Source organism: Thalassophryne amazonica, chromosome 15 (genome assembly GCF_902500255.1).
Source record: "Thalassophryne amazonica chromosome 15, fThaAma1.1, whole genome shotgun sequence".
Taxonomy (NCBI): Eukaryota; Metazoa; Chordata; class Actinopteri; order Batrachoidiformes; family Batrachoididae; genus Thalassophryne; species Thalassophryne amazonica.
Window position 1 is genome coordinate 93,175,899 of NC_047117.1, and position 25,549 is coordinate 93,201,447.

The window sequence follows — 25,549 nt, forward strand, 5'->3', positions numbered from 1 at the left end:
CCTCTGGGGTCCTCGTCAGGAAGCAGACGGCGTAACGCTCCCAAGGTCCACCGCAGACAGCAGGACAGGGCACCGCAGCTGGAAGGGCCGGCTGGCATCAACAAAACCCAAAACAGTCCCAAGTACACCCAACATACAAGAAAAACATAAAACCCACCCAAACCTCCCCAGGGGACCGTTCCATCCAACCCGGGAAGAAAAGAAAAACTCCCAAATGCAAAAACCCAACACAGCCCATAAACACAATACAAACATAAATGCACAAAGAAAATAACAAACAACCCCCCCAGAAACGACTTGCAGAGCCCAACACCTCCCAGAAGGCCTTTACCGCCAGTTCCAGGAGAAATAGCCAAAGCCGGAATCCCACAGAAGTCCCCAGGTACACATGGGGCAACAGCGCCCCCCCCCAGAGGACCGTACCATCAAACCCCAGGAGGCACCCTCCCCACAACCCAGGAACTCCAGACCCGGCCCCACAAGCCAATTCCCCCCCAGAGGACCGTCCCATCAACCCTGGAGGTGGAACCTGGAAGGAAACAGAAGAAACACAAAATTCCAACCCCCGGTGGACTACATTAAACAACCCCAGGGGCAAATAAAACAACCGATAAACCCTGTTACCTTCCCCAGCACCCCGAAAGACCCCAGATCACTCCCAGAGCCCTCCGTCGGCTCAATTTTGGCGAACGGCATCAAAATTACCAAGCCGGGGAAGGGAACAGGAAAAACTAACCCGGCCCCAACCCCAAGGCGCAGCGGAAAACCGGAAATACGTCCGGTGCCCCAACCCGACCATACCCCAGCCTATCGGGAGGGGTGGAACTACCGAAATGCTGAACGGCAACAGATCGGCCCACCCCTCCGACAGAGGTATGTTCCCGCTGCACCACACCCCGGCAACACCAATGACGAACGGTACAAAGGCCCACCGAGGCTGGAGTGGAACCGGGCCCTAACCAAACCAAAAAAAAACGCCCCTGACAACCTCCCCCCCAGGTGCAGAGGTCTTCTGAGAACGCTCAGCGTGACCAACCTGCACCACCCCACAACCCACAAGACGAACGGTCTTGGGGCGAGTGAGGTTGGGGTTAGGGAAGCAGGGAAATAAAAAATAACAAAACAAAACGACCCCAGACCCAAACAGAAAATACCTAAGTACAAATAATAAAAACCAACGATCAACTGAGTCCAGCCGAGCTCCAAACCGCCTGTTGTTCACTCCACCAGAACCGCCTCTGAATCCCCAAACAATTTATAACCCCTTTCAAAAAAAACAAAAAAAAAACAGCCCAAATAATTTTTTTTTTTTTTTTTTTTTTTGTGTGTGCATTATTTTGCCTGTCCCAGAACACCTGGAGATACGTCACCACTATTTTTCTTGACGCTTATGTGACGGGGCAATATAGCGGCTTCAGCTCGTCCGAGCTGCATGGGCTCATCCGCAAGAGGAGCCAGAGGTCCCGTCGGAGGAGTCTCAGTGGGGCGAAGAAGAGGCAGCCCAGATCTGTGTCGGGGAAAGCCCCGAGACGAAAAAACCCGCTCTGATGTCCGCCCTCTCTCGCGTCCACGCTCCTTTATCCGATCATCTAGACGAATCACCAAAGATATTAGCTCATCTAAATCGTTTGGTTCGTCACGGACTGCTAGCTCGTCTTTTAATGCATCATTTAAACCATCCACAAACACTCCTCTTAAAGCTGCAGCATTCCAACCGGACTGAGCAGAAAAAATTCGGAAATCCACAGAATAATCCGCCGCACTCTGCCTCCCCTGCCTGAGATTCAGCAACCGTTGGGCTACGGTATGAGCAAAAACCAGAGAACATTGCATCAAAAACGGAGCACAGGCTTCAACGTTTCCCGCATAAGGCTCCGGACGACAAATAATCAGTTCGGAAGCCGAATCTCTGGGTGACGGAGTTATCTGCACCGGTATTGATGGTGCCGCAGCTGGAGCAGCAGGAAGCAGAACGGCTTGCGCTGCAAGCTCCGTAACGCGGGCGTCTGTTTGTTTAATTTGGTTTGCAAGATGCTGTAATTGCTCCCATATTTTCTCCAAGTGTTCTTGAACTTTTTCGGCAAATGGAACCGCCTCTGCAGCTGGGTCCATTTTAGAATGGCCGGGAACTACTGTTATGTGTCGACGCGGGTTGAGGAGCGGACCTGCATCTGACTGAACCCAGCGCTAAAATAACCAGAACAAGGTTCCAATAACAAAACAATTTATTTTCCCCCTTTTGTGCAATACTCGGTGTACAAACATAAAACGCGTCTGTCTGGCGGAGTGAAGGACGGCGCGCTCTCCAGCGCCCAAAGGGATTGAAGCCCGGCGCCTCTGGACTCACGTTCACCGCCAAACACCCCCCAGGTGGACACGACAAACCGACTCTGTGAAGGATAGAAAAGGTGAGGTAAGTCAGCAGCTACAACTAATATCCTTCAAAGGCACACACTATCAGCAACACATTCAGGTCTGAACTTAAGCTTTATGTAAATGAGCAGCTTCTCACAACAGGTGGAGGACCATCTGTCCGCACACCACGGCCGTGAGAAGCAAGCTCCACAACTCTCATCAATATTCACATATACTGCGTAACAAAATACCAAATTACTGTTAACAATTATTCAGACAATCAAATCACCTCTGATGTGTGCTGACAGCATGTGTCCCTCACCCGTCCTCCTTCACAGGCACTATGTGTCAAACCCAGGCGCGGTCCTCAGCGTCTTACAAACAAACATCACAAGGTCGCGTTCCCGGCAATTCTGCTCAAATCACACATGGCTTAAATGCAGAACGCCATCTCATTATCTGCTTCAGCTGAAGTCTTTAAGGTTGCACGTGAGCATCATCCACAGGTGCTGCATATCACGTTGATGAGGGTGAAGGACTCTTCTGCCAGCACCTTCTCCACAGACAATAAATCAGTTTGCATACCACCTGGAGAGCAAAGAAAAGAACACCCAAAATGTCCAGCCAAACCCCCCCAACACACAACAGAAGAGCTGGAAAGGATGTGCAGCAGGTTAGGGTGGTAAAAGATGCAGGTGGTAATGTGCTGACAAGTAAGAAGAGTGTGTTGAGAAGGTGGAGGGGATATTTTGAGGAGCTGATGAATGAAAAAAAAATGAGAGAGAGAAAAGGCTGGATGATGTGGAGAGAGTAGATCAGGAAGTGCAAGGGATAAGTAAGGATGAAGTGAGGGGTGGTATGAAGAGGATGAAGAGTGGAAAGGTTGTTGGTCCAGATGACATTCCACTGGAGGCATGGAAATGTCTTGGCGAGATGGCAGTGGAGTTTCTAACCAGATTGTTTAATAAAATCCTGGAAAGTGAGAGCATGCCTGAGGAGTGGAGATGAAGTGTGCTGGTTCCTGTTTTTAAGAACAAGGGTGATGTGCAGAGCTGCAGTAACTACAGAGATGTAGAAGCTAGGCTTAGAAAACAGGTGAAGATCTGTGAGCAGCAATATGGTTCCATGCCAAGAAAGAACACTGCAGATCCTATGTTATCTCTGAGAATACTGATAAAGAAGTATAGAGAAGAACAGGAGGAGTTACACTGTGTGTTTATGGATTTAGAGAAAGCTTATGATAGGGTGCCAAGAGAAGAGGTGTGGTATTGTATGAGGAATTCTGGAGTGGCAAAGAAGCATGTGAGGGTAGTGCAGGACATGTACAAGGATAGTGTGACAGCGGTGAGATGCGCAGTAGGAATGACAGAGGTGGAGGTGGGATTACACCAAGGATCAGCTCTGAGTCCTTTCTTGTTTGCAGTGGTTATGGACAGGTTGACGGATGAGATCAGACAGGAGTCATCTGCAATGAGTACAGAGCAGGTTGAATCTAGTCTGGAGAAGTGGAGATATGCTCTAGGGAGAAGGGGAATAAAAGTCAGTAGGAGTCAGACTGAGTCCATGTGTGTGAATGGGGGGGAGCCCAGAGGAATAGTGCAGTTACAAGGAGTAGAAGTGGTGAAAGTAGATCAGTTAAAATATTTGGGGTCATCTGTCCAAAGTAATGGAGAGTGTGGTAGAGAGGTGAAGAAGAAACTGCAGGCAGGGTGGAGAAAGGTGGCAGGAGTGATTTGTGACCGAAGAATATCAGCAAGAGTGAAGGTGAAAGTTTACAAGACAGTAGTGAGACCAGCTGTATTGGACGGCTTAGAGATGGTGGCACTAACAAAACGACAGGAGGCAGATCTGAAGATGTTGAGATTCTCTTTGGGAGTGACGAGAATGGACAAGATTAGGAATGAACATATCAGAGGGACAGCTCAGGTAGGACGGTTTGGAGACAAAGTCAGAGAGGTGAGATTGAGATGGTTTGGACATGTGCAGAGGAGGGACCCAGGGTATATAGGGAGAAGGATGCTGAGGATGGAGCCACCAGGCAGGAGAAGAAGAGGGAGGACAAAGAGAAGGTTTATGGATGTGCTGAGGGAGGACATGCAGGTGGTTGGTGAGACAGAGGAAGATACAGAGGACAGGGTGAGATGGAAACAACTGATCTGCTTTGGTGACCCCTAATGGGAGCAGCTGAAAGAAGAAGACGAAGTGATTCCTGATGTTAAATGTGAAACCCACATTGTCCATGTGTGTGAACATTTGTTGGAATATGTACGAAATGTTGCACTTTGTCAGAGTTGAAATCTGTAAAAAGTAACTCGGTTAACTAAACAGAAAGAATGACCACGCCAGAGACTGAATTTTATTTCCTGATCAGGGAGAGCCAGCGTGACCCCTCGTTACTGTCCGTCAGTCAGCTCTGAAGGGCCCGCCCACTCTGCTCCTGAATTTATTAACACACAGATATATTACAAGACAATATACAAGGCACAGCTGCGTTTCTTCAGTGAATTCATACTTGTATCACTTCGCACCTGGAAGGCACCCTGTAGTCTTGCTCAGACAGATAATAATTGTTCTTCAAATTGAGACATTACAGCGCCAGCCTCAAACTAGTGTATAGGCTGTGTTATTCTGTGCTCAAGTCTGAAATATTAATCTGTGCTCGACAAAAACGTAGCTCTAGCAAAACAGTCTGCACATTCATTCACCAACAAATGTTACATTTCTTATGGGAGCAGTTGTAATCTGTGTTCAGCAAAAACATAGCTTTAGCAAAACAGTCTGCACATTCAGTAAGTAGAAGAACAAATGTTACTTCAACAGTTCAGTTTGTTTATATTACTGTTTTAACAATGAGTGATTATTTAGAAGAATAATGGTGCATGCACTCTTACACATGTATATATGGAAAACAGAGAACAGAATCAAAACAAGATGAAAGGCAGTTCATCAAAGTAAAGGCATCAAAATAAAGACAAAGACATTAATATTTGATAATAATATTGACAATATATAGAAAACTCTCATTATTCCCCCCGTTTATCGAATTTAATGTCTACTTTCTCAACATCATCACTGTAGAAACGTCAATAAACTTACAAACAGTGTACCTAACCATCATTTTGCCCCGTTTGGATGGAGTGACATGATTCAGCATCCAATAGTAGTAACGCAATATAGTAACGGGCCAGTAATAAACCAGTAACTGTGGTGGAAATCATCCGTTGAGCCATTGATCAAGCAAGAGGACAAATCACAATACTTAGTAAGCTAGTTACCCCAGAACATTCAATAGTAAGAATTTAAAGAAGCACATTCATCATACAACACAATTCAACGTTTTCCATCAGATACACATCCGTCGAACACCATTTATTTGTATAAATATGTAAACTGATTGATATTTGGACATCGTTGGAGTTTCTCAGGTAGCTTATTCCAATTTTTTGGCCACAAATAGAGACACAGAAGCATTTCCTGGTCATCCTTGCACCCGCAATTTTTAAAACGATACAAACCCCTTAAATTATATATTCCTTCTTGTTGCATAAAATGTACTTGCTTAATTTTTTTTTCTTTTTTTCTTACTTTATACATCAATCAAACAGTCTTAAATGAAATCATGTCACGAAGTTTTAAAATCTGTGATGTATTAAACAGTGGATTGGTATGATCCTGATAACCTGCATTATGAATTATTCTTAATGCCCTTTTGTGAAGGTTGAATAATGGTTGTACTGTAGTTTTGTAGTTATTGCCCCATACTTGCACCAAGTCAAGTAAGGTGCAATCAATGTGCAATACAGAGTATGTAGTGATTTACCATCAAGAATGTGCTTTGCCCTGCTTAATATTGCCGTACTTTTTGATACTTTCTTTTGACTATGTTGAATATGTGTTTTCCAGTTGATTCTGCCATCGATGACCACACCTGAGGACTTGTTCTCTTTGACAGGTTCCATATTTACCCCCTGTATGTTTGACTGTATTCGTCCATCTTCTTTATGGTTTCCAAATAACATTATTTTAGTTTTTAGACCAATTTAGTGGCAGTTTGTTCATATCGAACCATCTCTTCAACTTTATCATTTCTGATCCCAGATCATCTAGTAATTGTTGCAAGTTATCCCCTGAACAAAATAAGTTTGTAACATCTGGAAAGAGGACTGCTCCAAACAGATCCGAGACTTTACATAAATCACTGATATACAATATGAATAACTTTGGTGCCAACACAGAACCCTGAGGAACTCCACAAACGATGTCCAGATATGAAGAACAGCAGTCCCCAAGTTTAACAAACTGTTTCCGGTTTTGTAAATAGCTTTTAATCCAATTCAAAGCCACTTCTCTGATCCCATAAAGCTCCATCTTTTGAAATAATATGTTGTGATTGATTGTGTCAAAGGCTTTTTTTTTTTTATTATGACAACAAATAATCCTATCACTATTTTCCTTTGGTCCACATGTTTATTAATCTCTTCTATTGCATCTAAACCCATATTGACTATCATTAAACAAGTTGTGTTGTTCAATAAATTTATCCAATCTGTTATTGGATGTGTAAACAGGGCAGCACATGTGCTGCCCTGTTTACACATCCCACCACCCATCTGCATAACGAGGTTCGGCCTGTACGTCCCTGGATTCCTGATGGATGTGCCTGGACTTTGGGTTCATCTTGGCTCTCTGTGTGTACATCCATGGAGCAACGTCGGTCCTGCTGGTACAGCTGGGCGTCACGTGACCGTGGGAGATGTCTGCAGGCAATCCCGCTGCGCCCCGTCGGCTCGACAGATTCGTTAACGCTGAGTCGGATCGGACTACTGAATGCCCGCTCCATAGTAAATAAAGCACTCTCTATTAATGAGCTTTTCGTCAGGAAAAACCTGGATTTTCTTTACCTCACAGAAACGTGGCAGAGGGAAAATGAGTTCATTCATTTAAATGAGCTCTGTCCTGTGGGTTGCTTGGCTGTTGGGAAGCTCCGCCCCTGCCGCCATGGTGGAGGACTGGCTGCGGTGTACCGGGACAGGTACACATGCAGACTCACGAGCGCAGAACACGCCCCCTCTTTTGAGGCGCTTATGATGGAAGTTGGTTCCTCGAATAAATTTTATTGCATATTGATTTATCGCCCTCCAGGTCATGCTGGGACTTTTCTTAAGGATTTTACTGATTTTTTTTTTTTTTTTTAACATCTATAATTTGTCTGGAAAAGGTTTTGATTATTGGTGATTTTAATTTACATATTGATGATGACACTTCCAGCCCAGCTAGGGAACTTATATCAATGGTTGAGGCTTTTAATTTTAAGCAGTATGTGTCAGGCCCCACCCACACTAAAGGTCACACCTTGGATTTAGTTTTTGCATTGGGCTTGCATACTGCCAATGTGTGTGTGTGGAGGATGTTTTTCTGAGTGACCATTGCTGTGTTTTCTTTGATCTGATGGCCCCACCTGAGCCTAGATCAGTACTTACTAGGGTGGAGAGGAGGATTATCACAGACGCAGTCGCTACGCAGTTCTGTGATAAATTTGACCCTTTACTTTTTAGTGAATTTACTGAAATTGATGGCTTTATGCACTGTTTTAACAGCCATTGTGCTATTATTCTGGATCAAATAGCACCACTTAAAGCTAATAAGGTTTCCTGTGGCCGATTCTGTCCTTGGATCAATGATGTGATTATGAATCAAAGGAGATTATGTCGCCAGATTGAACGTTTATGGAAATCAACAAAATTGGAGGTCCACAGGCTACATTTAAGAGATCTAATATCCTCCTTAAATAAGATGTTAGAGGAGGCCAGGGAAAGCTATTTTTCTCAGCTGATTGCCTCAAATAAGAGAAATCCCAAAGTGCTCTTTGACACAATCAGCTCTATTGTGTCACCTGCTGCTGCTGTAACTCCTGTTCTTCCTAAAACAAGTAGTGACGAGTTCCTTAATTTCTTCATTGACAAAGTCAGAGTCATAAAAGATAGGTTGCTGCTCTCATTGCCCTCTTGTTGTGATTCCCGGTATTTGGGACCTCCCCCTCAATGCTGGACCTCCTTTAAGCTTGTTACAATTGAGGACATTCTATCTGTCATCAACATAATGAAACCAACCTCTGGTATTTTGGATGTAGTTCCTTTTAGATTGTTTATGAATGTTTTTGACTCTATTGGGCCTTGTATTGTTAAAATTTTCAATATGTCTTTGTCGACTGGTGTGTTTCCTTGTTCTTTTAAACAAGCTGTTGTGGAACCACGGCTAAAGAAAGCAGGATTGGACTCTATGGAACTGAAGAACTTTAGACCAATATCAAAGACCCCCTTTTGGCTAAAGTCTTGGAAAAGGTGGTCTGTGTCCAACTTAAATCATTTTTGCAGACTTAACAACATCTATGACACATTTCAGTCCGGGTACCGTGAGTTTCATTCCACTGAAACTGCCCTGTTGAAGGTGGCTAGTGACATTATGATGGCCGCTGATAGTGGTAAATGTTCTGTGCTGGTTTTATTGGATCTGTCATCTGCATTCGATACCGTTGACCATGGCATTTTGATTAATAGATTGCGGGATACGGTTGGCATGTCAGGTCCTGTATTAGAGTGGTTTAGCTCTTACTTGGTTGGTAGAAATTTTAGTGTTTCTGTGAACAATGTGATGTCTGAATCTGCTGATCTTTTGTGGGGTGTCCCGCAGGGCTCAGTCCTGGGTCCGATTTTGTTCCTGCTGTATATCCTTCCTCTTGGTAAGCTGATCCAGCAGTTCTGCGATGTGTCCTACCATTTGTATGCCGATGACTTGCAGCTGTACTGTTCTTTTAAGACAACTGAAGCACAGAAAATGTGTTCTCTCATTAGTTGTCTCACTAAAATTACAGAATGGCTTACTGAAAACAGCCTGCAGTTGAATTCTAATAAGACTGAGACATTGATTGTAGCTCCAGACAGTGCTATGTCTGTCATTAAGAATCACCTTGGTAATCTGAGCAGCTCTGTTAAAGGCAGCCTGCGTAACCTGGGTGTCATTTTGGATGGAGGGATGTCCTCTGTATCTTCCTCTGTCACACCAACCACCTGCATGTCCTCTCTCAGCACATCCATGAACCTCCTCTTTGGTCTCCCTCTTCTCCTCCTGCCTGGTGGCTCCATCCTCAGCATCCTTCTCCCTATATACCCTGGGTTCCTCCTCTGCACATGTCCAAACCATCTCAATCTCGCCTCTCTGACTTTGTCTCCAAACCGTCCCACCTGAGCTGTCCCTCTGATATGTTCATTCCTAATCCTGTCCATTCTTGTCACTCCAAAGAGAATCTCAACATCTTCAGCTCTGCCACCTCCAGCTCTGCCTCCTGTCTTTTTGTTAGTGCCACTGTCTCTAACCATACAACATAGCTGGTCTCACTACTTGTAAACTTTCCCCTTCACTCTTGCTGATATTCTTCGGTCACAAATCACTCCTGCCCCTTTCTCCACCCACTCCACCCTGCCTGCACTCTCTTCTTCACCTCTCTACCACACTCTCCATTACTTTGAACAGTTGACCCCAAATATTTAAACTCATCTACTTTCACCACTTCTACTCCTTGTAACTGCACTATTCCACTGGGCTCCCTCTCATTCACACACATGTACTCAGTCTTGCTTCTACTGACTTTTATTCCCCTTCTCTCCAAAGCATATCTCCACTTCTCCGGACTAGATTCAACCTGCTCTGTACTCATTGCAGATGACTCCTGTCTGATCTCATCCGTCAACCTGTCCATCACCACTGCAAACAAGAAAGGACTCAGAGTAATCCCACCTCGACCTTGAATGAGTCTGTCATTCAGCTCGTTAAGAACTGTTTTTTCCAAATTCGAAACATTTCCAAATTACGCAAAATGGTGGCTTTTAATGAGCTAGAGATGATTGTACACGCATTTTTCTTCACGACTTGATTATTGTAACAGTCTCTTTACATGCCTCAATAAGAAAGAGCTGGCCCGCCTGCAGGTAGTGCAAAATTCTGCTGCACGACTTCTTACCCGCGCCCACAGGAGAATGCATATTACTCCTGTCCTCAAGTCTTTACATTGGCTCCCTGTTTTTTACAGGATAAATTACAAAATCTTCGTGCTGACCTTTAGAGCTCTACATGGGCAGGCACCGGAATACATTAAGGACCTGATCCAGCCTTATGTTTCCAGCAGGAGTTTGAGGTCTTCCAATCAGAACCTGCTGATGGTTCCCCAAACTAGTTTTAAAACTCGAGGGGACAGATCTTTTAAAGCTGTGGCACCTCGCCTCTGGAATGAGCTTCCCTGTTCTCTTTGCTCACTGGATTCTGTGGATGTTTTTAGACAGCAACTAAAGACACATTTTTTTTTAAACTGGCATTTTAGTGTCAATTTATTTTTTTGTTCTATATTTGTATGTGTTGTTTTTATTGTCTATTTATATCGTGTGAAGCACTTTGTGACCTTGGTCTGTGAAAAGTGCTATATAAATAAAGCTTACTTATTGTAAAGTTTTTCCAATATCTTTGAAAATTGTGACAGTAGAAAGACACAGGCCTATGGATAGTAAAAAAGATGCTTGTCACAGATTTGAATAAAGGTATCACTTTCTTCTGGTCTGAATTGTAACATGGTTCATATATATATATATATAATATACCACCACACAGTAAATGCCACAATCACAGCAATAATTGTCAAAATCATCATCAGGGTGCACACACTGTACAACCTTCTGCTCTGCTCTCCGGCTGGAGTGATAAATTACACTTTGTTCCCAAAACAAACCACGCTTCAAAAAATAGAACACCGAATGTATTTGGTAAAGTCAATGCAACGTAATGCAAAACAACATTAAAGCTGCATCAAATAAACATCTGTCTAAATTTAACAGTAACAAACACTTTTAAAACACTAGGATCATTTACATGTAAGCAATTACACGTAAAACCCCGTGTTTCATGTGTTAAAGCACAACAAAACATTGCTGCAGTGTTTCTCAATTTGTCAGGTTGTGGGGCTGTGGAGCAGCGGGGAGAGGAGGAGGAGGGAAGTGAGCATTTAGAGCTTCCCTCAGCAGCTGTGTGTGTACACACTCCTCCTCCAACAACCCAGACCAGGTACAGAATCCCACAACTGCCACAACAAACAAGCAAAATAACCCAACTCTTCTCAAATAAAAACTCAAAAACGTCCACAGGTCCAAAGAAGACCTGTGTCCCATTACACTAAACATATCATACACACATGTGGACACGTAGAACTCAACGGAACTGTTAATTACAGTGGACTGATAGACCCTTTTTTTTTTTTTTTTCCCTTTCGCCAACCTTCTGTCAGGCTGTTTGGGGCCCAGAGGTCAAGAACCAGGTATGCAATCACAGTCTCACAATCAGTTTTTTTTTTTTTTTTTTTTAGTCCTCAGAATCTACCACAACCACTGCTCCCTTCTGTCTGTTATGTCATTAAAAATAATTACTGGATCAGTCAATCGACAATTTTTCAATCTTTTAGCAGTATTTAATATGTATACTGGAAACTGATTCATAGAAATGTTTTATAACCCAAAGTCTTGATTGCCTAGATGAGCCTGTTTCCAGCAAGTTCATGGATACCCGCTGGAACTCATTGATCTAAATGGTCAGTTCCACAGTAGCTCATTCATGATTACTGAGGCAAGATTGGCCAAATACTGCAATGTTCAATTGAAGCAGTCAATCTGAATTTTCTTCTTTTCCCCAGACAGAAAATAATCAACCCACACAAATTTCAAACCAACACCACACAAAAATATATCACATAACAATAAATCCAATCATTAATCACTCTACTGAAATATAATCTTGATCAGCTTTACTTAAAATCTGTTAAGTAGGTGAAACTAACCAACTTTTACACCTTATCCAGTGTACAAAAATCAACCATATTTTAACCACTTCATCCCAGTTATATGATCATTCAATATGGAAAGTAGGAAGATGATAGTATTTATTGTCTTTGAGTTATCATCTTAACAAGCTGAAAAGTTTATTTCATCAACAGATTTATTTCAGAATTCTCCCTCAGAATACTCTATCTTTTACCCTGGACACCAACTCACACTCATATACACGTACAAAATTGATTAATGTGCACTTATTTCTCAGTATTGCCACACTTTAAAATGTTTGAGGAGCCAGCGACTGTGACCTTGACAGTTTTATCTCAAACAATTCACAATAATTACACACAATCTGTCTATATAGCGACAGCAGAATAAAAGTAAGGAAAAATTGATAACAAGTGTAATCTTCTAGAAAAGAAAGAACTGCAACCTTATATGTACATAAACAAAATTCATGTTGAAAACGGAGGACTCCTTATCTTTGCGAGTGTGTACATTCACACGCAAAGTGTCCATTCTTCCCACACTTCAACATGTCAATTTCCTCTTTATCTCACGCTCATGGGCTTTGCCTCTGGCCGCTCTGCGGCGCTGACCTTTGCCCTTTCCTACAAAATACACTTCTTCCTCACACATCATTATGACTGCTCCGACAGGTTTAAAAACTGCTGTTTTGGTGCAAAAGCATGATCTGGTGTATTTTTCACTCCACATCTCTCTTGCCTTTTTGTAAAATCACTGGTGTTCTCTTGTATGGTGTCAAATGACTTTGTTGTGGAGTTTAACTGTAATTTTCCCAAGACGTTAACTGTCTCTCACCACATTTTTAAGTGTTCAGGTGATGCTGGATCTTTGGTCATCGTCTGTGGTCTGGTGAGTGTAGGGAGGTGGAGGAGGTGCACTTGCTGTAGCTTCAGTATTATCTGTGGCTGGGTAAAGGGTTGCGCCTGCATTCTGCGGAGGGGGCCTCTGGCTCCCTCCCGGGTGTCTCGTTATCAATTTCATTTTTATTATAAAAGATGCTCTTAAGATCGTCTTGTCTCTGCTTCAGTTTGTTTTTGACTTTATTCTCAGCCTCACACTGCCTGTAGGCTTCACTTTTCCACTTTAGTGCATTTTCTGACCCACACTTTTTTGTTTTTTTGCAGTGTCCTTAACTTTCCTCTTTATATTATCCACTAATTCTGTTGTTGCTTCTGGCTGTAATTTCCCTGAGAAATTGAACTGTTTTTGCCACATGCTTAAATGTGTAGATGACCCGGGATATTTAACCTCCATATACCTGGAATCATTAGACTGTGGTTGTGTGTCATGTTTACTGTGAGAACAACAGCAGTTACCCATTCTAGCTGTTCGTGGGGTTATCTCATAGGGAGATCTAAACGAACAGGCTGTTGTTCTTTTTTCACTGTTTGGTCACCGATCAGTCTGAAAAGTGTCACCACTTCGACCTCTAAGAGGTGGGTGACCTTGCTTAGGGCTTCTTTCCAGACTTGTAGGTTCCCAAACAGGTGTGGTGCGTATAGAACGCTTACAACCTACTTCACAGACAGGGCTTCGTTTGTGCCAGTGGGTTAAAACTGGTGACAGGCCCCCGTGATTCAGTTGTGCACGTCCTCAGTCAGAAAAACACACATTCACACCGCTGCACTTCAGCTGTTATCACGTTTTAGCTCCGCTGTTATCACACTTCTGCTCCAACCGGTTTTTATATCAGAATTTTGCGGCTCGCCCACCGAAGGTTTCACCGACCTAAACACTGTACAGTTTTTTTTACGCGCTGTTCCGGACCCGAAAGTGGTCTTTGTTGTTTCTTGCTTCTTTTAATTGCCAATTGTAACCGCTGCCGGCTCAATCTGGAGCCAACAGCCACATCAGGTGTCTGACACAGCGGGAATTCAGCATGCGCACGCGGCTCCGTACCAGATGGTCTTTAACCGCTGTGCCACCTGACTTTTCTCTTTCTCTCTCAGAGAGTAAAATTTAACGCTTTACAGCCAGGCGTTAGCCTCACACCTTACGGTGTTTAAGCCAAGAGACAAACCAAAAAGACATTACGGGGTTTTCCTCGCAGTGGTCCCGGCCACACGCACACACATGCACATAAAGAAAAGCAGTCTCACCTGTAATCACACTCTGTCACCACCTCTGAAGTCCGTATGCCTTCACCCTGTTAGGCGCCGACCCGTTAGGGAGGAGACCCGTCCCCCCAGAAAAGGGTCTGCGGGAACTAGTCCCGGCCGTGGCCACGGTCTCCACGGGTTCCTCCATCACAGGCCGACCCCTGTTCCGGTCTGTTGGCATCCGGCTGTTGAAGGACCAAGATGTCAGAGTTGAAATCTGTAAAAAGCAACTCAGTTAACTAAACACAAAGAATGACCACGCCAGAGACTGAATTTCATTCCTATCAGGGAGAGCCAGCGTGACCCCTCGTCACTGTCCGTCAGTCAGCTCTGAAGGGCCCGCCCACTCTGCTCCTGAATTTATTAACACACAGACATATTACAAGACAATATACAAGGCACAGCTGCGTTTCTTCAGTCAATTCATACTTGTATCACTTTGCACCTGGAAGGCACCCTGCAGTCTTGCTCAGACAGGTAATAATTGTTCTTCAAATTGAGACATTACAGCACCAGCCTCAAACTAGTGTATAGGCTGTGTTATTCTGTGCTCAAGGCCGAAATATTAATCTGTGCTCGACAAAAACATAGCTTTAGCAAAACAGTCTGCACATTCATTAAGCAGAAGAACAAATGTTACTTCAACAGTTCAGTTTATACACTCAACAAAAATATAAACGCAACACTTTTGGTTTTGCTCCCATTTTGTATGAGATTAACTCAAAGATCTAAAACTTTTTCCACATACACAATATCACCATTTCCTCAAATATTGTTCACAAACCAGTCTAAATCTGTGATAGTGAGCACTTCTCCTTTGCTGAGATAATCCATCCCACCTCACAGGTGTGCCATATCAAGATGCTGATTAGACACCATGATTAGTGCACAGGTGTGCCTTAGACTGTCCACAATAAAAGGCCACTCTGAAAGGTGCAGTTTTGTTTTACTGGGGGGGGGGGGGTACCAGTCAGTATCTGGTGTGACCACCATTTGCCTCATGCAGTGCAACACATCTCCTTCGCATAGAGTTGATCAGGTTGTCAATTGTGGCCTGTGGAATGTTGGTCCACTCCTCTTCAATGGCTGTGCGAAGTTGCTGGATATTGGCAGGAACTGGTACACGCTGTCGTATACGCCGGTCCAGAGCATCCCAAACATGCTCAATGGGTGACATGTCCGGTGAGTATGCTGGCCATGCAAGAACTGGGACATTTTCAGCTTCCAAGAATTGTGTACAGATCCTTGCAACATGGGGCCGTGCATTATCCTGCTGCAACATGAGGTGATGTTCTTGGATGTATGGCACAACAATGGGCCTCAGGATCTCGTCACGGTATCTCTGTGCATTCAAAATGCCATCAATAAAATGCACCTGTGTTCTTCGTCCATAACAGACGCCTGCCCATACCATAACCCCACTGCCACCATGGGCCACTCGATCCACAACACTGACATCAGAAAACCGCTCACCCACACGACACCACACACGCTGTCTGCCATCTGCCCTGAACAGTGTGAACCGGGATTCATCCGTGAAGAGAACACCTCTCCAACGTGCCAAACGCCAGCGAATGTGAGCATTTGCCCACTCAAGTCGGTTACGACGACGAACTGGAGTCAGGTCGAGACCCCGATGAGGACGACGAGCATGCAGATGAGCTTCCCTGAGATGGTTTCTGACAGTTTGTGCAGAAATTCTTTGGTTATGCAAACCGATTGTTTCAGCAGCTGTCCGAGTGGCTGGTCTCAGACGATGTTGGAGGTGAACATGCTGGATGTGGAGGTCCTGGGCTGGTGTGGTTACACGTGGTCTGCGGTTGTGAGGCTGGTTGGATGTACTGCCAAATTCTCTGAAACGCCTTTGGAGACGGCTTATGGTAGAGAAATAAACATTCAATACACGAGCAACAGCTCTGGTTGACATTCCTGCTGTCAGCATGCCAATTGCACGCTCCCTCAAATCTTGCGACATCTGTGGCATTGTGCTGTGTGATAAAACTGCACCTTTCAGAGTGGCCTTTTATTGTGGGCAGTCTAAGGCACACCTGTGCACTAATCATGGTGTCTAATCAGCATCTTGATATGGCACACCTGTGAGGTGGGATGGATTATCTCAGCAAAGGAGAAGTGCTCACTATCACAGATTTAGACTGGTTTGTGAACAATATTTGAGGGAAATGGTGATATTGTGTATGTGGAAAAAGTTTTAGATCTTTGAGTTCATCTCATACAAAAAGGGGGCAAAACCAAAAGTGTTGCGTTTATATTTTTGTTGAGTATATTACTGTTTTAACAATGAGTGATTATTTAGAAGAATAATGGTGCATAAACTCTTAGACATGCATATATGTATATATGGAAAACAGAGAACAGAATCAAAACAAGATGAAAGGCAGTTCATCAAAGTAAAGGCATCAAAGTAAAGGCAAAGACATTAATATTTGATAATATTGACAATATATAGAAAACTCTATCAACTTTTAAGATGATATGAAATGCATTATGAGAATATGTTGCATAGTGAGAAGGGCATGAGTTCACATCCTGTCTGATCCTTCTTGCATGGAGTTTGCACGTTCTCCCTGTATTGGCATGGCTTCCCTCTGGATGCTCCGGCTTCCTCCCACTTCCAAACACATGCAGGTTGTATTCCGGTTCACTACAAGCTTTTGTTGGAATTTTATGTCTTTTTGTTTTAAGCCGCCATATTTACCTAATTCAAGATGGCCGATATAGTTGCTTCATATAGAACCACTCATTTTCTGAAAGGCTCCTTTACTAAAATCTGTTTTAGAAAAGTGGCTGAATTTAGAATTTTTGACACTTTATATTCTTTTTAATGTGGGGGATTTATTTATTTGGTATAAATCAGAGGTTGGTTAAAGTCACTAGCAAGTCACTCTCAAGTCATGAATCGGCAAGTCTCAAACCATAATGACCACCATTTGTTTGCAAGCTGACATGAGACTTGCCGATTCATGACTTGAGAGTGACTTGCTGGTGACTTCGTTCCACCTCTGGAAGAATTAGTAAATAATTCAGTTAATTATATTTTCAATTAAGCCTTTATTTTTTTGGGGTATTGGACACAATGAAATGTGCCCATGTGATGTTGTGCTACAAAACAAATGTCAAAAATATAAAATACAATATACAAATAATAAATAAAAGTACAGAACAAAATCTCAGTATTGTAGTATTTTTGTATGTACTGTATGTGTATACTATTCCACATGCATACATACACAAACCTCTACTGAGGCCTCTACTGGTGGTTGGCTCTCACGGCGGTATTGTATCACTTCCTGTTCCAGAGCACAGCGGTGTTTTGCTGTATCTGTTAGCTGTTTAATCTGCACAGTTAGATTGATCTAGTTAACTAGATAACGATTTGTTTCACAGTGTAATCTTCACGTGCCTTAACTAAAGCACTCCCTCTGTTGAATCACCTCTAAATTATTTACACATTATTCACTTTGTGTGTTTTTAGGAATCCGCTAGCTTAGCGCAGCTACTAGCTCTTAGCCGGTTTAGCATGGTGGCTTCTCCTGTCTCTCCCGCACTTTTCTGTTCTGAGTGTGAAATGTTTAGTTATTCCTCGGCCTCCTTTAGCAGTAATGGTACTTGTAATAAGTGTAGCTTATTCGTAGCTTTGGAGGCCAGGCTGGGCGAATTGGAGACTCGGCTCCGCACCGTGGAAAATCCTACAGTTAGCCAGGCCCCTGTAGTCGGTGCGGACCAAGGTAGCTTAGCCGCCGTTAGTTTCCCTCTGGCAGATCCCGAGCAGCCGGGAAAGCAGGCTGACTGGGTGACTGTGAGGAGGAAGCGTAGCCCTAAACAGAAGCCCCGTGTACACCACCAACCCGTTCACATTTCTAACCGTTTTTCCCCACTCGGCGACACACCCACCGAGGATCAAACTCTGGTTATTGGCGACTCTGTTTTGAGAAATGTGAAGTTAGTGACACCAGCAACCATAGTCAATTGTCTTCCGGGGGCCAGAGCAGGCAACATTGAAGGAAATTTGAAACTGCTGGCTAAGGCTAAGCATAAATTTGGTAAGATTGTAATTCACGTCGGCAGTAATGACACCCGGTTACGCCAATCGGAGGTCACTAAAATTAACATTGAATCGGTGTGTAACTTTGCAAAAACAATGTCGGACTCTGTAGTTTTCTCTGGGCCCCTCCCCAATCGGACCGGGAGTGACATGTTTAGCCGCATGTTCTCCTTGAATTGCTGGCTGTCTGAGTGGTGTCCAAAAAATGAGGTGGGCTTCATAGATAATTGGCAAAGCTTCTGGGGAAAACCTGGTCTTGTTAGGAAAGACGGCATCCATCCCACTTTGGATGGAGCAGCTCTCATTTCTAGAAATCTGGCCAATTTTCTTAAATCCTACAAACCGTGACTATCCAGGGTTGGGACCAGGAAGCAGAGTTGTAGTCTTACACACCTCTCTGCAGCTTCTCTCCCCCTGCCATCCCCTCATTACCCCATCCCCGTAGAGATGGTGCCTGCTCCCAGACCACCAATAACCAGCAAAAATCTATTTAAGCATAAAAATTCAAAAAGAAAAAATAATATAGCACCTTCAACTGCACCACAGACTAAAACAGTTAAATGTGGTCTATTAAACATTAGGTCTCTCTCTTCTAAGTCCCTGTTAGTAAATGATATAATAATTGATCAACATATTGATTTATTCTGCCTTACAGAAACCTGGTTACAGCAGGATGAATATGTTAGTTTAAATGAGTCAACTCCCCCGAGTCACACTAACTGCCAGAACACTCGTAGCACGGGCCGAGGTGGAGGATTAGCAGCAATCTTCCATTCCAGCTTATTAATTAATCAAAAACCCAGACAGAGCTTTAATTCATTTGAAAGCTTGACTCTTAGTCTTGTCCATCCAAATTGGAAGTCCCAAAAACCAGTTTTGTTATCTATCGTCCTCCTGGTCGTTACTGTGAGTTTCTCTGTGAATTTTCAGAACTTTTGTCTGACTTAGTGCTTAGCTCAGATAAGATAATTATAGTGGGCGATTTTAACATCCACACAGATGCTGAGAATGACAGCCTCAACACTGCATTTAATCTATTATTAGACTCAATTGGCTTTGCTCAAAATGTAAATGAGTCCACCCACCACTTTAATCATATCTTAGATCTTGTTCTGACTTATGGTATGGAAATTGAAGACTTAACAGTATTCCCTGAAAACTCCCTTCTGTCTGATCATTTCTTAATAACATTTACATTTACTCTGATGGACTACCCAGCAGTGGGGAATAAGTTTCATTACACTAGAAGTCTTTCAGAAAGCGCTGTAACTAGGTTTAAGGATATGATTCCTTCTTTATGTTCTCTAATGCCATATACCAACACAGTGCAGAGTAGCTACCTAAACTCTGTAAGTGAGATAGAGTATCTCGTCAATACTTTTACATCCTCATTGAAGACAACTTTGGATGCTGTAGCTCCTCTGAAAAAGAGAGCTTTAAATCAGAAGTGCCTGACTCCGTGGTATAACTCGCAGCTTAAAGCAGATAACCCGTAAGTTGGAGAGGAAATGGCGTCTCACTAATTTAGAAGATCTTCACTTAGCCTGGAAAAAGAGTCTGTTGCTCTATAAAAAGCCCTCCGTAAAGCTAAGACATCTTACTACTCATCACTAATTGAAGAAAATAAGAACAACCCCAGGTTTCTTTTCAGCACTGTAGCCAGGCTGACAAAGAGTCAGAGCTCTATTGAGCCGAGTCTTCCTTTAACTTTAACTAGTAATGACTTCATGACTTTCTTTGCTAATAAAATTTTAACTATTAGAGAAAAAATTACTCATAACCATCCCAAAGACGTATCGTTATCTTTGGCTGCTTTCAGTGATGCCGGTATTTGGTTAGACTCTTTCTCTCAGATTGTTCTGTCTGAGTTATTTTCATTAGTTACTTCATCCAAACCATCAACATGTCTATTAGACCCCATTCCTACCAGGCTGCTCAAGGAAGCCCTACCATTATTTAATGCTTCGATTTTAAATATGATCAATCTATCTTTATTAGTTGGCTATGTACCACAGGCTTTTAAGGTGGCAGTAATTAAACCATTACTTAAAAAGCCATCACTTGACCCAGCTATCTTAGCTAATTATAGGCCAATCTCCAACCTTCCTTTTCTCTCAAAAATTCTTGGAAGGGTAGTTGTAAAACAGCTAACTGATCATCTGCAGAGGAATGGTCTATTTGAAGAGTTTCAGTCAGGTTTTAGAATTCATCATAGTACAGAAACAGCATTAGTGAAGGTTACAAATGATCTTCTTATGGCCTCAGACAGTGGACTCATCTCTGTGCTTGTTCTGTTAGACCTCAGTGCTGCTTTTGATACTGTTGACCATAAAATTTTATTACAGAGATTAGAGCATGCCATAGGTATTAAAGGCACTGCGCTGCGGTGGTTTGAATCATATTTATGTAATAGATTACAATTTGTTCATGTAAATGGGGAATCTTCTTCACAGACTAAGGTTAATTATGGAGTTCCACAAGGTTCTGTGCTAGGACCAATTTTATTCACTTTATACATGCTTCCCTTAGGCAGTATTATTAGATGGCATTGCTTAAATTTTCATTGTTATGCAGATGATACCCAGCTTTATCTATCCATGAAGCCAGAGGACACACACCAATTAGCTAAACTGCAGGATTGTCTTACAGACATAAAGACATGGATGACCTCTAATTTCCTGCTTTTAAACTCAGATAAAACTGAAGTTATTGTACTTGGCCCCACAAATCTTAGAAACATGGTGTCTAACCAGATCCTTACTCTGGGTGGCATTACCCTGACCTCTAGTAATACTGTGAGAAATCTTGGAGTCATTTTTGATCAGGATATGTCATTCAAAGCGCATATTAAACAAATATGTAGGACTGCTTTTTTGCATTTACGCAATATCTCTAAAATTAGAAAGGTCTTGTCTCAGAGTGATGCTGAAAAACTAATTCATGCATTTATTTCCTCTAGGCTGGACTATTGTAATTCATTATTATCAGGTTGTCCTAAAAGTTCCCTGAAAAGCCTTCAGTTAATTCAAAATGCTGCAGCTAGAGTACTGACAGGGACTAGAAGGAGAGAGCATATCTCACCCATATTGGCCTCTCTTCATTGGCTTCCTGTTAATTCTAGAATAGAATTTAAAATTCTTCTTCTTACTTATAAGGTTTTGAATAATCAGGTCCCATCTTATCTTAGGGACCTCATAGTACCATATCACCCCAATAGAACGCGTCGCTCTCAGACTGCAGGCTTACTTGTAGTTCCTAGGGTTTGTAAGAGTAGAATGGGAGGCAGAGCCTTCAGCTTTCAGGCTCCTCTCCTGTGGAACCAGCTCCCAATTCAGATCAGGGAGACAGACACCCTCTCTACTTTTAAGATTAGGCTTAAAACTTTCCTTTTTGCTAAAGCTTATAGTTAGGGCTGGATCAGGTGACCCTGAACCATCCCTTAGTTATGCTGCTATAGACTTAGACTGCTGGGGGGTTCCCATGATGCACTGAGTGTTTCTTTCTCTTTTTGCTCTGTATGCACCACTCTGCATTTAATCATTAGTGATCGATCTCTGCTCCCCTCCACAGCATGTCTTTTTCCTGGTTCTCTCCCTCAGCCCCAACCAGTCCCAGCAGAAGACTGCCCCTCCCTGAGCCTGGTTCTGCTGGAGGTTTCCTCCTGTTAAAAGGGAGTTTTTCCTTCCCACTGTCGCCAAGTGCTTGCTCACAGGGGGTCGTTTTGACCTTTGGGGTTTTTACGTAATTATTGTATGGCCTTGCCTTACAATATAAAGCGCCTTGGGGCAACTGTTTGTTGTGATTTGGCGCTATATAAATCAAATTGATTGATTGATTGAAACAAATAAATAAATAAATAATGAGAAAATGTTTCTATGTAATCTTAAAAAATTAATAGATGAAAATTGCTGGTCAAAGTTGTAGTTATTGATTAACCATAAACTAAATGATTAATTGACAAAAAAAAAAAATCTATAAAAATTTGTGGGAAAAATAGTCATTTGATGATTGATTGATTGGTTGGTTCATTCATCAAAGAAATCCATTATTAGTTGCTTCCCTAACTGGAGCTGAGTAATGACTGACTGGACTGATGCTCCTCATGTTTGTTTGTTTGTTTGTTTGTTTATTTATTTATTAAACAGCTGTGACACTGACAGAGATTTTTGTCACTCAAGTCATCCTTAACACCAGTGAGATGTTTGACTTTTGAGAGTCATTGAATATCTGAAATATTTTTTTAAAAAATCAGGTTTTATATGAATCTGACGGAGCTCGTGTGGATGATGTCATCTCGCCACCTCATTTGTTCATCCTTCTGATCCATCAGAGCCACAGTAACCAGCTCTGAATGTGTCACAGTGCTGCTCTGCGGGAGGGGACCAGGCGGGATAATCCCGTGGATTGGGAGATCCACTGGGATTATGGCCGTGTTGCTGGTGGTTGTGGCTCTGGGACACAGATGGAGGAAGGAGGACAAATAGGACAGACAGAGTCCATGCATAAAGTCTGATCAATAACCAATTTGTTTCATCGCTGTCATCATTCTGTCACTGACTCTAAAACTGGTTTTGTAATCTGCTCACATCAGTGTCACCATTCTCCATTTTTATTATTGATTACGGCTGAAACTGATTGATTTATCTCATGGTTAAATTAATTATTAATCATTTACCCCTTAAACCAGTTTATCCTTTGTACAGACCAGTTTACTGTCAAACTGGTTTCCACCTTTCCTGTGACGCTGTGTAAACTGACACAGAAACAGGTTTTAAACCAGATTTAAACATGACAGAAGTGGATTAAAAGAGGATTTTGATGATCTGAAATTTGGCAGCGAGTTCTGTCACTGAAGTGACTCTTATTTTGAAAATTTTCTCTTTGACCAGAACAGAATTTTACTGCAAAATATCTTTTTGTTTGACCTTCAGAAATCCTTTGCTGAAGTTACAGGAGTTCAACAAGATGAGCCGGGATCCAGGTCACAGGGTTCAGAACCTGACTGACCTGGTCCACCAAATCCAGACTTTTTACCTGGTGAGTTTCTTCACTTTGCAGTTTCTCAACAAGATCAGATCCCAAAACATTTTCTGTTCACATATTAAATGACTCAACAATTATGTCACAATAAATACTAGACCACCGCTAAACCTGCTAAACCTCCGCCAACACTAGTTTCCAATTCCACAAAATTTTTACCTTGGGAAACATTTTCACGGTCAAAGTCCTGTTAGAAGTGGCTTTTCATAAGATAAAATCTAATACAAAATATAGATCAAAAGGGCTTTTCAATGTTAAAATCAAATATCTGCTAAATCTGCAATATGTATCAGATGCGGCTCAAACTTAGTCTGTTCATTGAGAGTTCCAGTTTGCACCTCACTGTCACAAATCAGAGTGATTTAAGCACTTTTGATCGAGATAAAATTCAAAATGTACACCAAACGGGCTTTTCAATATTAAATTCAAATGTCCACAAAATCCACAATCCAGATCAGATCTGGATCAAACTTTGTCAGGTGATAGAGTGCCAGTCTGCAGCACACTTTCAAATATGAGAGTGATTGGGGCTCATTTGATTAAGATATAATGTAAACTATACATTAAGTGGCGTTTTCAATGTTAAATTTAAGTGGCCACAAAATCTGTAATCCGGATCAGACTTTGTCAGGTGATAAAGGATATGAAAAAAATTTGATCATTTTTGACAATTATCAAATTTTGAAAAATCATTCAATGTTAAAGATAGATTTAATTTTCCAAGATTTCTCCTGACTTTGACCTATGACCTTGAAAATTGAATAAGTTCTTGCCCTTCAGGATATGAAACATCAGTCAGAAATTTCAGAACAATATATGAAAAACTGTGGGCTCCAGGCTGACACAAACAAACAAAAACAGGGGCAAAACATAACCTCCTCCAACTTCATTGGTGGAGATAAAAAAAAATGTGGCGCCACCCACAGGTCGTTTCTCTGCAGAGTTACCAACAAATGAAACTCTTTGACTTTCTTCATCATTCATTTTGATGTAAATCTGTTTTAAGTCATTTGTCCTGCTGATGAGGTTTTGCTAACTAGATGACGGTTGAAGACCAATGGAGACTGTGTGTGTTTGAGGTTGTGGGACTGCGCTGCCACTGTGCCCACGTTCTGTGGACTCTGTTGGAACTTTTAAAGAGAAGCTCAAGACCCATTTCTACAGTCTGCAAAGTAGTTTTATGTTACTGCTGTTTTTAATTTCTGTGTTTCAATTTTATTTTTTCACTGTAAGCACTTTATGATTTTATTTTGAAAGGTGCTATACAAATAAACTTTACTTACTTGCTTTTTTCCTCTTACACACATTTAATTTTAATGTTGAACATTTGTTTGTCTGCATCCTGTTAGCTCATGTAAACAATAGCCATAAAAACAAATGTCAGACGTGTAAACAAACTTCAGCTGTGTTAACAAACATCAGGAATGCAAACAAACTTCAGATGTGAAACTTCAGCTGTGTAAACTAACATTAGACATATAAACAAATGTCAGACATGTAAACAAACATCTGACATGTAAACAAATGTCACATTTAAATAAACATCTGACATGTAAACAAACATCAGCTGTGTAAACAAATGTCAGGAATGCAAACAAACTTCAGATGTGTAAAGAAACTTCAGCTGTGTAAACTAACATCAGACATATAAACAAATGTCAGACGTGTAAACAAACATCTGACATGTAAACAAATGTCAGACATGTTGTTTTTGTTTGTTGGTATTTACTTATTTAGGGATAAAAAATTTAACTTTGATTTAAAACAGTTCTTTTTTTCCTCTCTTTCTCTTTCCTGCAGAATGATCTCAGACAGTTGATCTTGATTCCGTTGCCCAACGTGTTGCTGCTTTGCAGATCTCCTTATTGTGGTGAAGTTCAGCTTTTCTGCATGTTCACACAAATTAAATTATAATAAAACCGAATTCTGAGTTTACATTAAAATAAAGTGCAGTGTGGTTTGGAAATTAAGTTCAAGGGAACATTTTGAACATTTTAGTCTGAGAAATGTTCTTAAAGTTAGTTTGTCAATTTCTGAAATGGTTTTGAGTACATAATAACCCACGATCACGAACAATTCATTAGATTTTTTTAAAA

At 42.0% G+C, this 25,549-nt stretch overlaps 1 protein-coding gene across 1 annotated transcript in view; it reads left to right on the forward strand.

Moving 5' to 3' along the window:
• Positions 1 to 25,549, forward strand: part of ccdc88aa (coiled-coil domain containing 88Aa) — an 82,401-nt gene that overhangs the window by 2,293 nt on the left and 54,559 nt on the right. The window contains 2 exon segments of the mRNA XM_034188449.1: positions 23,345 to 23,450; positions 25,254 to 25,323. Coding sequence (XP_034044340.1) covers positions 23,345 to 23,450; positions 25,254 to 25,323 — 176 coding nt within the window.